Source organism: Rhopalosiphum maidis, chromosome 2 (assembly GCF_003676215.2).
Source record: "Rhopalosiphum maidis isolate BTI-1 chromosome 2, ASM367621v3, whole genome shotgun sequence".
Lineage (NCBI taxonomy): Eukaryota > Metazoa > Arthropoda > Insecta > Hemiptera > Aphididae > Rhopalosiphum > Rhopalosiphum maidis.
The window spans coordinates 4,969,080-4,981,772 of NC_040878.1; the positions used below are offsets into that span (position 1 = coordinate 4,969,080).

General features: G+C 28.3%; 1 protein-coding gene and 1 non-coding gene across 3 annotated transcripts; one reads left to right on the plus strand and one right to left on the minus strand.

The window, feature by feature from the left end:
- Nucleotides 1–2,523: 2,523 nt before the first annotated feature.
- On the minus strand, nt 2,524–2,655 carry LOC113555316. Its single transcript, XR_003405341.1, has one exon. It is a non-coding gene; the product is annotated as a U11 spliceosomal RNA (small nuclear RNA).
- A 382-nt stretch (nt 2,656–3,037) lies between these two features.
- Nucleotides 3,038–12,356, plus strand: LOC113553488 (endoplasmic reticulum mannosyl-oligosaccharide 1,2-alpha-mannosidase). 2 transcript variants are annotated; one of them, XM_026956844.1, is made up of 9 exons: nt 3,038–3,247; nt 8,952–9,268; nt 9,331–9,498; nt 9,575–9,905; nt 10,660–10,808; nt 10,897–11,088; nt 11,152–11,339; nt 11,400–11,691; nt 11,756–12,356. In XM_026956844.1, the coding sequence occupies exons 2-9, from the start codon at nt 9,179–9,181 to the stop codon at nt 12,113–12,115; spliced, it is 1,770 nt and encodes a 589-aa protein (XP_026812645.1). In that variant the 5' UTR covers nt 3,038–3,247; nt 8,952–9,178; the 3' UTR covers nt 12,116–12,356. The 2 variants fall into 2 exon arrangements, with proteins under 2 accessions (XP_026812645.1, XP_026812644.1); XM_026956843.1 differs by lacking the exon at nt 3,038–3,247 and having other exon boundaries at nt 8,651–9,268.
- Nucleotides 12,357–12,693: the final 337 nt, after the last annotated feature.

Below are 12,693 nucleotides of genomic sequence, written 5' to 3' on the forward strand. Positions count from 1 at the left end.
CTATAGAAATCATGAATTCAATATTTGTAAACTTTTTTTATTTAATAAGATTTCGAACAAATATTTTTGACTTGATTTAATAATATTAATAAGGAGCATACGATAATAGTCGATAATTATCTGGAATAACTCATCAGTACCTATTGTTCATTATACAAGCCAATACTTAAAGATATATTTTGAAGTATCTAGTATTTACTATAATTAAATAGGTGTGGATATTAAAAAATGTCATTATTATTACAACGTGCATGAAAAAAATATGTTATTTTGTATAATTATATAAGGTCAGGTTAGGTTAGGTTTTATATTTCATAAAATTCAAGGAATAAGGACTAAAATATTAATATATCTATAGCTAGTACGCGTGTTTATCATAAAAACGATGGTAAAAAATTGAACAGTTATTTATATCTTAATCCAGTATATTTAATACAAAAAAAAAATTGACCAAATAAAATAATTAAATTAGAAATTTAATATAACTTTATGATAGTATTATACTATTATTCGTTCTTAAACTTGCAATTAGAGCAACACTGTAACACTAAATTTAGTTATACTTATATTTAAATACCATACTATTCAATAAGTCTTAAGTTTGTAAAGTTTATACCTATTTAAGTGATAGGTACGCAACATTGTTGACTGTCGTAAGAAATAATTTTTCTAACAAATACTTTTTATAAAAAAAATGACTTAAACCAAATTATTTTTATTACATTACATTTTATAAGAATTAACTTTCCTGATCATGATACAGAACTGTATATAAACATTTCAGTCATGTATTATATTATATATTTATCATACATGTGATATAGAGAAATAAAACATAACTTGAAAATTGGTTAGGTCGTTCGATTGGAAAGAAAAAAAACAATATTATAATCACACGCTACTATATAGAATATTTAGTGTTATGTAATGTAATTAGTTTTATCAGTCGCGTATTTACAGGGGAAATTAAGGAAATATATATCCCCTTTTTTATATGATATTTATATAGACGTATCTCTTCCATTTATCACTTTATCAATAAGTAATATAATTCCGAGACGTTTGGCATAGATATTGAACGATTGCCGTCCGTCGACATCGTTACAACATTTTTTAGTCATATCTTCTCTCTCAAATAAATCCTAAATACGCAATTAATACATAATAATGTTTAAATAATATTATCAATAAATAAATAAATAAATAATCTGTAATAGATGTACTCACTAATTTAAAATAAATATACAGTATTTGACTGCTTTATATAGACCAGTGGTTCCCATTTAGATAGTTCAAAACTTTTTAAAATACCTAGAATTTCAAACCACAACAAATTTAATAAAATAAAAATATCACTTCAGTACAACACACGATTAAAGATATATCTACACAACCACGGATCCCCTAACTTAACCTAACCAACACGAGGATCCCTGGGGGTCCGCGGACCATCAATTGGGAACCACTGATTATAAACATTTAATATAATATTAGGGATTAAAGCGACTTTTCATAAGTTATCGAGTTATGTCGAATAACAATATATTTATTACTTAAGTCAAATAATTTGACTAGCTATTCATTATTCCTGTATAGCTGCGTATAAGATTTGTTTTGTTATATCGATTTAAAATTTACATTTTTATTTTTTTCCGTATGTTGTTCAACGTCAATAAAATTAATTTTATATTTAATTCTTTACACAAGTTTAACAATTGTGCGACTTGTATACTGCGAGTTCAATATATTAGATTTTATTTTTTTTTTTTTGTCTTATTCAAATAAACTCGTTTTGAAAATCTGGAACGTAGATAATATTATACAAGGCTGGGCAAGTTAATAAGTTTTTTTTTAACTCAGTTAAGTTAATATGCATCAATAAGAAAAAGTTAAAAGTTAATACACATTTTTTTTAAACTTTTTATGATGTTAAAAAAAGTTATTTTTTTTATTTGTTAGCGTACTTTATTTCTTACCAACACACAACTAAATTATAGACTATAATCCTTATACTTCATACAACATACAGTATTTCTATATAGTATGTGTTTTATTTAATGTTTTTTCGATTCGTTTTCTAAATAAATTACCAATAAAATATTTTTTGACATGAAAACTACTGAAACAGTGAATGTAAAAAAAAAATAAACTAGCTTAACTTATTTCTTGAAATGAAAAATGAATTCGTTATTTTCACGTTAATTAAAAAATAAATTTAGTGAGTTAAATGAACTTAACTTTTAACTTATTAACTCGTCAATGCCCAGCCTTGATATTATGTACCTAGTAGAAATACTGCATTTCGTTGTAACGAGAAAATCGTGTTTATTCTACGAATAACGAGAATTGTGTGACGAGCAGAACACGTAGGTACCGTCAGCAAAGTTGTGGTGAAAAACTGCAGTGAAGAACGGCGTCGCACTTGGGCAAAAACGTGTAAGCGCGTTGAGCGGGCGTTACACCAAGCCACACGCACACACGGTCGGGGAAAAACCATCGTAGTAGATAATCGACGCGATCGGAGCAGGCGCCGGCACGCGATGGTTGCCAACTGCCCGCAGTTAAAAAAATTATGTGTCAGGTATGTATTGATGGCCATACCTCACCAGAACCGAATAGGTCTAGCGTTCCATGCAAGCGGAAGACACCCTTTTAAGCCGTCCGGCACCGCACACGCTCTTTATACAGCTCGTTGGCCCGCCCGTGAAACGCCGAACCGTGTGGCGGACGACACGCCGGAACCGGGTCGACGGGCCGGTCCCGTCCCGGTGGCCGTCGCGTCGTCCGACCGATCGAGCCCGCGCCGACCGCGCGTTCACGAAACTCGAACCGCTGAACCGCGTCCGGTCCGGTGGACGCTGTCGCCCGCCGAACGCGGCCGGTACTCCAACCGTCGTCGCGGCTCAGAGACATCTGCCGGCCGACGTTTGCACTGTCTCGCGGCGTTATGCTCTCGGATCGTTCTACGTTAGTGTCAGTGAGAGCATTGCGGGCGCGTCTTCAGTGTTCGTCGCACTGTCGCGATGAGCGGAGGTCGTGACCGATGTCACTGATTAATGCACTATTATTACAGTTGAAAAAAACGAAAACCGCACACGGTTTCAATAAATCGTTTCGATAACCGTATCGTCGAAGAAAAATCCTTTCAACTACGTTGGAATATACTTACTTATTTGGAAAACTATGAATTAATGTTTACGTAGGTGCGGCTAATACCATGTAATGATACGGTCTATACATGTAACAGGTATAATATATGTATAATATTACAATACAACTAAAATAATACATTTATATTCTAAAATGAACTGCCAGCTACAGGTTCCCGTACAACTTGCCGTGAAAAAATCGAATTAAAAAAAAAAAAAAACGATCGATAGAAAACAGCTAGTTGTGTACTATACGAGTAGATCTTCATCACTCGTCTCCTATAATATTTTATTATATCCTCTATATGTACACGCTCATGCTGAAGGTGCTGCGTGTCGTTATATTTAGTCACAACGATATTGCACAACAATTATAATATACACAGGGGTGCAAGTAATACAAATAATATCCAAAAACAAATCCAGTTTCGTGGATACTATAGTATTATATACGTTTATAGTGTTTACACGTCATAATAAATGATTCCATCTCCATCTTATCGCTTTCAGATATTTAACCGTATATTAGTTAATCACTCACTTACAATTAATGCAGTTTATATACTTACACCTTACGCTATAATGTGCTATTTAATCCTATAGGTAACCTAAACTAAAATAATCACCGATAGTTTTGGATGGTCGGAGCACTCACAACACGGTTTATAGGTATGCCAATTAGGTGTATACATGTTTGGTTGCCGATCGGTTACGTTCTATCATTATAAATATTAAATACTACAGACTACAGTATTAACTAGGTATACTTACTAATTAGTATTTTATAATCAACAGTTTTATCGGTCGCAGTGGCGCAACTTTATAATAAGGGACCCATTTGAAAAATTCCGGACCGAGGCCACTACCTACTGATAAAAATTAAAAACAGTTATACCTTATTATCATGACTTCACACTACACAGTACACACACCAACATAATTATTATGTCATTATAATAAAAGAAGTTTCAAATTTTTAATTATTTTCTATACGCTATACACGCATTCTGGTACCTATATTGCTGTATTATTGTATTGTATGTGTTAAGATTCACTTAATAGGATGTTACACACTGTTTGTTTTCTCTCTCTAGCCCGCGCGCAATATAGACAAAACGCATTTACGCAGTCTGAGTAGAACTCGCTCAATTTCGGTTCTAGAGTAAATATACCTATAATAAAATTAAATTTTGATAATATTTCTGAGTACAAGACGATGAGTTTTTTCTATTATTACCAATACAACGTTAATTATATCGTTTAAAAATAGCTATAAATTACAACATTTTTAAATAACCTTTAAATTTTCAAAATTTTAATTTTTTTTAAAAAACTCATCGTCTTATACTCAAAAATATTATCAACATTTAATTTTGTAATAGGTATATTTACTCTAGAACCAAAATTGAGCGAGTTCTACTCAGACTGCGTAAATGCGTTTTGTCTATGTTGCGCGTGGGCTAGAGAGAGAAAACAAACGGTGCGCTGACATCCTCTTAACTGGTTTCCCACATAAGTAATCATAATTTGAATTATTCTCTAAATTCAAAAGAGTAAAAACATAATTATTTATTATATTAAAACAAATAATATAATATGTGTATATTACAGATCATAGTAGGAATATCGTGCATGAAATTTTTAATCTAGGGGCCCTTGTGAATTGCACACCCAACACTCCCGATAATTGCGCCATTGATAGGTCGCCAACAAAACTCTAGTCTGATCGAACATTGGTTTTTGTTTGTATTATTTGTAACGCCCTTATACCTAAGTCGGAGCCGGCTAGTCGTTATATATGACTAGTTGACTTATATTTTATAGGTGTAATTGTTTATTTATTTTCGTGAAAAAATAACGATGAAAAATAATGCCCGTGTACAATGACTACAATGTGCAGAACTACTATTCAGATGCCTCATAATCTCATCCTAATTTAATAACATTTTTATCAATAGCATAACTCATGAAAGTTAATACAATTTAGATAGGTAGTGTATAATATATTATTATAGTTTTATACTATATTATATTATCTGATACCTAACTGATTATCGCAGAATATAGATTTCATTTATATTTTGTATTTTTGTACTTCTGTGCTATAAAAGCCTATAATGTCAATTTGTTTGTATTATTTGTAACAATACGTCAATACCTATATTGTCTATTTTAGCAATATATCCATCATGGCTTCAAATAACACTGTTAAAATATTATTTACATATACAAAATACAAATATAACTATATACGATTGTATAGTGCAATATGTTATGATACAAATACTATTTATTATAAGTTTATAACGTTAAACATTTAAATATGTAAATTAATATATTATATTATTATATTTAATTTATTTTACATATCCATAACGAATGTCCTTCAAATATTATATAAGTAGGTCCTTGTCCTTCAACATTCATTTAATTCTAGACTATATAATAATGATTTAAGTGCTCAATTTAAATTTTATATTAAAGATATTTAAACGTTTATAAAATTTTAGTATTTGAAAAAATTATAGATGTCAAACATATAATGCATCATCTAAATAATACACAATATACATGGAAATATGGCATAAATATAGATAGGAACACACCATATTATCATAATATACATATATATATATACATTATTTTTACTATTGCGTACACGAATTAATTTAGTATCAACAGTTATACGATATTATAAGGGTCATTTTTCTGTGTGAATAAATTAATACTTTCTTTTAGAAACATTTTTTTTTTTTAGATTGTGGTTGTGTTGATTGATTTTCCTTTATTTTAGTTTAAATCAATTTATATTTAGTTCAAACATTTTTATTTATCGGCTGCAACTCCTTGAGTAATCCAATGTTAGATTGGTTTTTATTTTTTTAATTTCTTAGATTAATATTTTTAATAAAAAAGAAAAATAACATAGTTTGATTAATCTAAGTAAAAATATGAAATTCGATGGAGAATCTGCCACTTTATAGGACAATAACTTACTATAACAACAGTATCTAATGGCAATTCTCCAACTCGGTGCGGTATAGGTATGTCGAATACACACTTTAAGGTTTAAGAGTGACTCTTACGTATAAATTTACATGAAATATTCGTGTCAGTCATCACAAACAAAAAAACAGATCATCATTTTAAATGTAAAATAAGCATGCATAGTGAAAGAATAAAAATAAATTGTTAAAACATTTAAATAATTAAATACGTATATGGGTATATATAGGCAAATAACAAAAAATGATTGTAGATTTGTTTTCTGATAAATATAATGTTTGTTTTATTACCAAAGCAAACTTATAAATTATACAATTATCTATTTTGGACTTTAAACCACATGTTTAGTGCTTACTATAAAGAAAATTTTAAATAATTATAATTTTAGATAACCAGTGGTTATTAATTATTATATCTAGGTACTATAGCCTATAAAGATATTTTATATTACCTAATACAATTTACAAATTTACAGTATTATACAATTGGATGATATGGACTGGGAGAGCATTTCGACTCACTCAGTTGAATTCGACAAAATTAAATTTATGAATTTATGATACCTAATCGATAATGAGATGTTAGTTTAATTTAAAAAATAGCACGGCAACGTTTCATTTAAATCATGCAGAATCGTGAATATATATATTATATAAGCGGTTAATAAAATGTACACAATTCGTACAATTTGAGAAATTGTTGTATATACCGCCTATCTATAGTCATCTATTGATGGGTAGGTCGTAAACCACAGAAGCTGTTAGTAGTTACCATAGCAATATAGCATAATGGATTAAATATAGGTACCTACTAAGTATATAATTATACTACATATTTTTATCTATGGCATTAGCATATTGAAGGTACCTAATTGTCCTAATTGGCTACTTATATTAAGTATTGACCTATATAGATACAATAAATATATACTGTGCAGCTACTGCAATCCTAGTCATGATTTTGAAAAAAATAGTTTTCAAAATAATACAGCATCATCATTCATCGCCAACATCAATAACCAATAAAATGTTATTTTAATATGTATAATACATTTTACTAATTTACTTTACTGATGAACTATAGTAGTAATCCATGGAACGAGCAATGAGAATAATTTTTGTAGTTATCCACATTACACCACAGTCATCATGTAACCCGGTGTGCATGTTGTTTATTGCGATTGTATCTAGTTGCAGGTATTAACCTAAAAATAAAGTAAAAAAAAAAAATACAATGGTCGGTGGTTCGACATAAGCAATTCTTCTTTTATTCTTTATTTTCAACAAACGTTTTAAAAAATTTTAAAAGGTAATTTTATAACAAATAAAATAGTATAAAATATTGAATCGTTACCATTATCTTTGAAATTGTATATCTAGACTTAGTAGATAGGTAGGTACTTGATACTAAATATGGAATTCCTTACCGGGTATAAAATGCAAAAAATTGCAAAATAACAAAATATAAACAATGCACGAATTTATTTATTGACTAAAGTAAAATCGCAAAGACAAAATTACAATTATCTAAAAATAAATTAGAATATTTTGAAAATTATATCATATATTCGTGTAAATAAATTGATAATATAGACATTTGTGAACATCTTAAGTTTTTATGGTTATTCATTTTTTAATTATAACAAAATAAAAAAAAATACCTATTCTCAAATATTACAGTTTTTCCTTCATTTTTTTTTTTTTTTGTCTTTCCTGATTATTGAGAAAAGTTAAACTATTAATACTTTTACTTTTGACTAAATCTAATTTATTTCTAAAAACTGAAAATGTATGTATTTTTATTTTTTACTTCCCCAAAAGGTGATGTGATGACACTATGTTATTACTTTGATGGACGTAAGACGACCATTGTAAATGTAAAATAACTTAAATAATACATTCATCGATCATCGATCAGCTCTAGGTTAGGTTAAAATCTATCTTAAAATCTGAGGGAATGATAGCTATCTTCAGCGTGACAAATATTTGCACTTAAACTTGGATAATCCACGATTTAGATAAACACGTATCTATCCATTCCTTCAGATACGTTATTGTTATTAGTGTTATTACAGATCAAGGCTCGTCAATGATGATATTTTTAAAAATAAGTTTATAACATTTGATATTATGTTTATGTCGTTTATTATTCTGATGAAGTACAAATAAATTTAAATATATAAATATTCTTGGTATGGGTATGTAGTATACAGTAATCAAATAGTTTATTTTTAAGTATTTAACTAAGTATAATTCAAAGAAATACTAGTAGTAACCTATGGTATAATTTAATCGTAAAATGGGTTGTTTTATTCATTTATTGTATTTGAATAGTGATCGTGAAATAGAACAAAAATAAATAATAATAATAATAATTTATTATATTTCAACACTGCATTTCACCGCATAAATTTATTTTTGAATTTTTATCATAATATGTGAATATGTGATGGGTTTTACTTTTGGGAAAAGTACCTCAATCCCATTTTTTTTTTATTACGAACGAAATAATTGTATTATCTTAGTCTGTGATTTTATATCTACAAATTTTATCAAATAACGTTATCAACTTTTAAAACGATTCAGTACACGGCACACTACAATCACAGAATAAGTATAAGACAATATTGCAGGACACAGGTCACAGATCAAATTTCAAAACGTCGAACGTTCCTATCTCGAAACTAACAAAATCCTGTTTGATTAGTCAAATTATTAAATTAAATGTGTATTGTGTTATGATTAGTACTAACTTTATAGGTATTTAATTAACTGTGCTGTACCTTATTTGTTCTAGACAAACGAATAACGATTTACCATTTACGATTGTTGTGTATTTCTGTCACCGTATTATTATTATTGTTGTACGCTACCACTTTTTTTCGAATAGATTTATTGTTTAACAGTTAACAATTGTTCGTACCGGCATAGGTACTTAAAATATTTCCTACGAGCGTATAGCTTGCATTTAACTTACCTGATATATGTTTTCAACTATATAAAAAACACTGACATCTACTGAACATGATAAAGGACCATGTGTCGTTGAATTTCGACACAGTTTTGTTGACGGGCCCTACACAAAAATACAGCTGCAGAAGTTTTTATCGAAGGGTAAAGGATACAAATTTGTTTTTTTTTTTATAAGTAGTTTAATTTGATTGTATTTTTTACAGTGTTGGAGACAATTATCAAAGTTACAAAAATTAATTTTATACCTGTTGGCTAGTGTAATATTAATTTCAATCCTTTTGTGGTTCATTGGAACTAGTAAGAATTTTGAAGAATTATCCGAGACCAATGTTCTTAAGTTACCACAACCGACTATTTGGCCTCAGAATGTTGTATGTTTAATTTCAATATTGGTGATTTAAATAAGCTATATATTTGACTAATCTAATTGCTAATGATCTGTTTTAGAAAGGAAATTTGCCAAATTATGTAGATGCTGTAAAGTTAAATGAAATTGAAGATGTTGAACCTCCTGATCAAAAAGAACAAATAGCTGCACCAGTATCTAATGATGCTGTAAACCTGGCGTCTGGTGAAGGTATTCAGTTTATGCCAGCAACAGGTCACAGACAAACTGCAGTTTTAAATGCATTTAAACATGCATGGAAAGGATATTGCAGTTATGCCTGGGGACATGATCACGTAAAACCTATAAGTAGGAAATACCAAGATTGGTTTAATCTAGGATTGACTATTGTTGATTCTTTGGACACACTATGGATAATGAATTTGAAAAAAGGTAAGTTCTGCTAGTGATACTATTAATTTGACTTAAAGGATGTAAACTTGTGCATCACAAATTAGACATTTTAATATATTATATTGTATGTAACAGTAAAATAATGTTCCATATAGATTACTGAAACAATTTTGTCCTAGTTAGAGTATATTAATCGATATGTATCAAATACAGGCAAATATTATTATTAAATTGTCGTTGCAACTTTTTATGTTCATAAGTATCGTATTAAGTTTGTAATTGTGTAAATGATGTAAAAAAAATAATATTTAGTAACAAGGAAAAAAGTAATGGATTTATTTAGCTATATTTAATGTTAAAATTCTCAATAAACACTTCTACAATTGTAAATAGTCAAGTATCATTTAATATTATTGTTATTGATCAGTAACAAATATTGGACACCTGGCGTCTTTTGTAAAAGTTTTAGTCAATACTTAAAATATCCTAATTAAAAATATATTATTATTTTATTCAGTACTATTAATAAGTATTGTATTTATGTGTCAAATAAGCAATAATGAAGTTTTAAATTACTTTATTTCACACTACTAATTAATTGTATTATTATAAACACCATTTACTCATATTATTAACAACAGTAATTACTTAATTATTAATTTAGCTAGTATATTATAATATGTTAATTATGTTTTTGTGTAATATTGTACTAATTATGATTGTCATAGACTATAAATTAGTGTAAACACTATTTTCTTAATTTGATAAAATAATGGAATATGTTTTATTTTAGAATTTGATGAAGCTCGTGAATGGGTTAGTACCAGTTTTAACCTTGATCATTATAAAGATGTCAACCTATTTGAAACTACAATAAGAGTGTTAGGTGGGTTTTTAAGTGCTTATCATTTGTCGGGAGATTCATTATTTCTTGATAAAGCTGTAAGTAATAGTTTATTATTATTAAACACTGAATATTTGTTTGTTATACATTAAAACAATAATTGTATTATTATTTTCATTTTTACAGCTAGACATTGGTTCACGACTTATGCCATGTTTTACAAAATCTCCATCACCAATACCATATTCAGATGTTAATCTTATCTCACATATGGCTCATTCACCCAAATGGAGCCCAGATTCTAGTACAGCCGAAGTATCTACTATACAATTAGAATTTAGAGATTTATCAAGGTCTACTGGTACAAAAAATTTTGAAGTGAGTAATATTAAACATATCTAATAATTTAATTTGATTATGATGTATGCAATTCAATTTTAGACTGTTGCATTCAAAGTATCTGAACATATTCACACATTAGAAAAACCTAATGGACTTGTGCCTATTTATATAAATCCAAATACAGGCAAATTTCATAGAGGGTCTGAAATTAAAATTGGTGCTAGAGGTGATAGTTATTATGAATATCTTTTGAAACAATGGATCCAGACTGGAAAATCAATAGATTTGTAATAATGATTAATTCTTAAATTTCAAAAGCTTCAGTTAAAAACATATGTTTATTTTAGTTTGAAGGATGACTATTTGGAAGCCATTGATGGTATAATCACACAATTAGTGCGAACATCGCCCAAAAGAAATTTAACATATATAGGAGAACTGAAGGCAGGATCACGAAATTTTCATCCAAAGATGGATCATTTAGTATGCTACCTTCCGGGCACATTAGCACTTGGTGTTCATTATGGTATGCCATCTAGTCATATGAAATTGGCTGAAAAACTAATGGAAACATGCTATCGTATGTATGCTGATCAACCAACATTTTTATCCCCGGAAATAGTATATTTTGGTACAAATGTAAGATTGAATTGATATTAAAATTTGTAGCATCTTATAATTTTACTTATTTTTTTTTTTACAGGTGGATGTTAATCAAGATATGTATGTTAATATAAATGATGCACACAGTCTATTACGGCCTGAATTTGTTGAAAGTCTTTGGTACATGTATCAAATATCAGGCAATACAACATATCAGGATTGGGGTTGGTTAATATTTCAAGCATTTGAACGACATACTAAAGTAGCTGGTGGTTTTACATCCATTGGCAATGTGTTAGATCCAAAAGATACACGTCCTCAAGACATGACTGAATCATTCTTTTTTGCAGAAACCCTTAAGTACCTATATTTGTTAATGTCTGATGATCGGCATATGTTATCTATCGATAAGTATGTGGTTAACAGTGAAGGGCATCCATTGCCAATTAATAACCGGTGATAAATAATTAATCTAATTATTTATAGTTTTGCTGTTGAGTTAATGCATGAAATTTTATTTGTATTTATTGGCTGTGAATTTTTGTTTTATCGGTTTTGTATACTTGTCCACAATTACTACAAAATATTTAACATACTTTTAATACTAACTAAAATTTTTAAATTTAAATATTATAATATTTATTAATGGTTATAACATTTTTATTTATTTTTGATTATTACTATGGTGTTTTAAGTTTATCAATGTTAATAACTTTCTTTATCTCTTATAACAACATTTAGTAAATACAATAATTAACATTCAAAATATAAAATGATGGTTGAAAATTAAAATGTAAGTAAGCCATTATTAAATTGCTTTAATTGGATTAAAAAGTATTAAATTTACAATTTATACTTCTTAATGTACATTAAATTATTTATAATAAATTTAAATTGTTGAAATGTTTTATATAAAACATTAAAAAAAAACATTTATAAACATTTTTTTTATGTTTTAACTATAAAATTGTTAACAATTACATTATTTGCTATGTATACTAAACTAACTAACTGTATTCTAAATATTTATAATTTATT

Coding starts and splice junctions, on each gene's coding strand:
- LOC113553488 (XM_026956844.1), top strand. CDS start 9,179: ATGATAAAGGACCATGTGTCGTTGAATTTCGACACAGTTTTGTTGACG. Junction 9,906..10,659: donor GATAATGAATTTGAAAAAAG/GTAAGTTCTGCT, acceptor GTTTTATTTTAG/AATTTGATGAAGCTCGTGAA. Junction 10,809..10,896: donor CATTATTTCTTGATAAAGCT/GTAAGTAATAGT, acceptor TCATTTTTACAG/CTAGACATTGGTTCACGACT.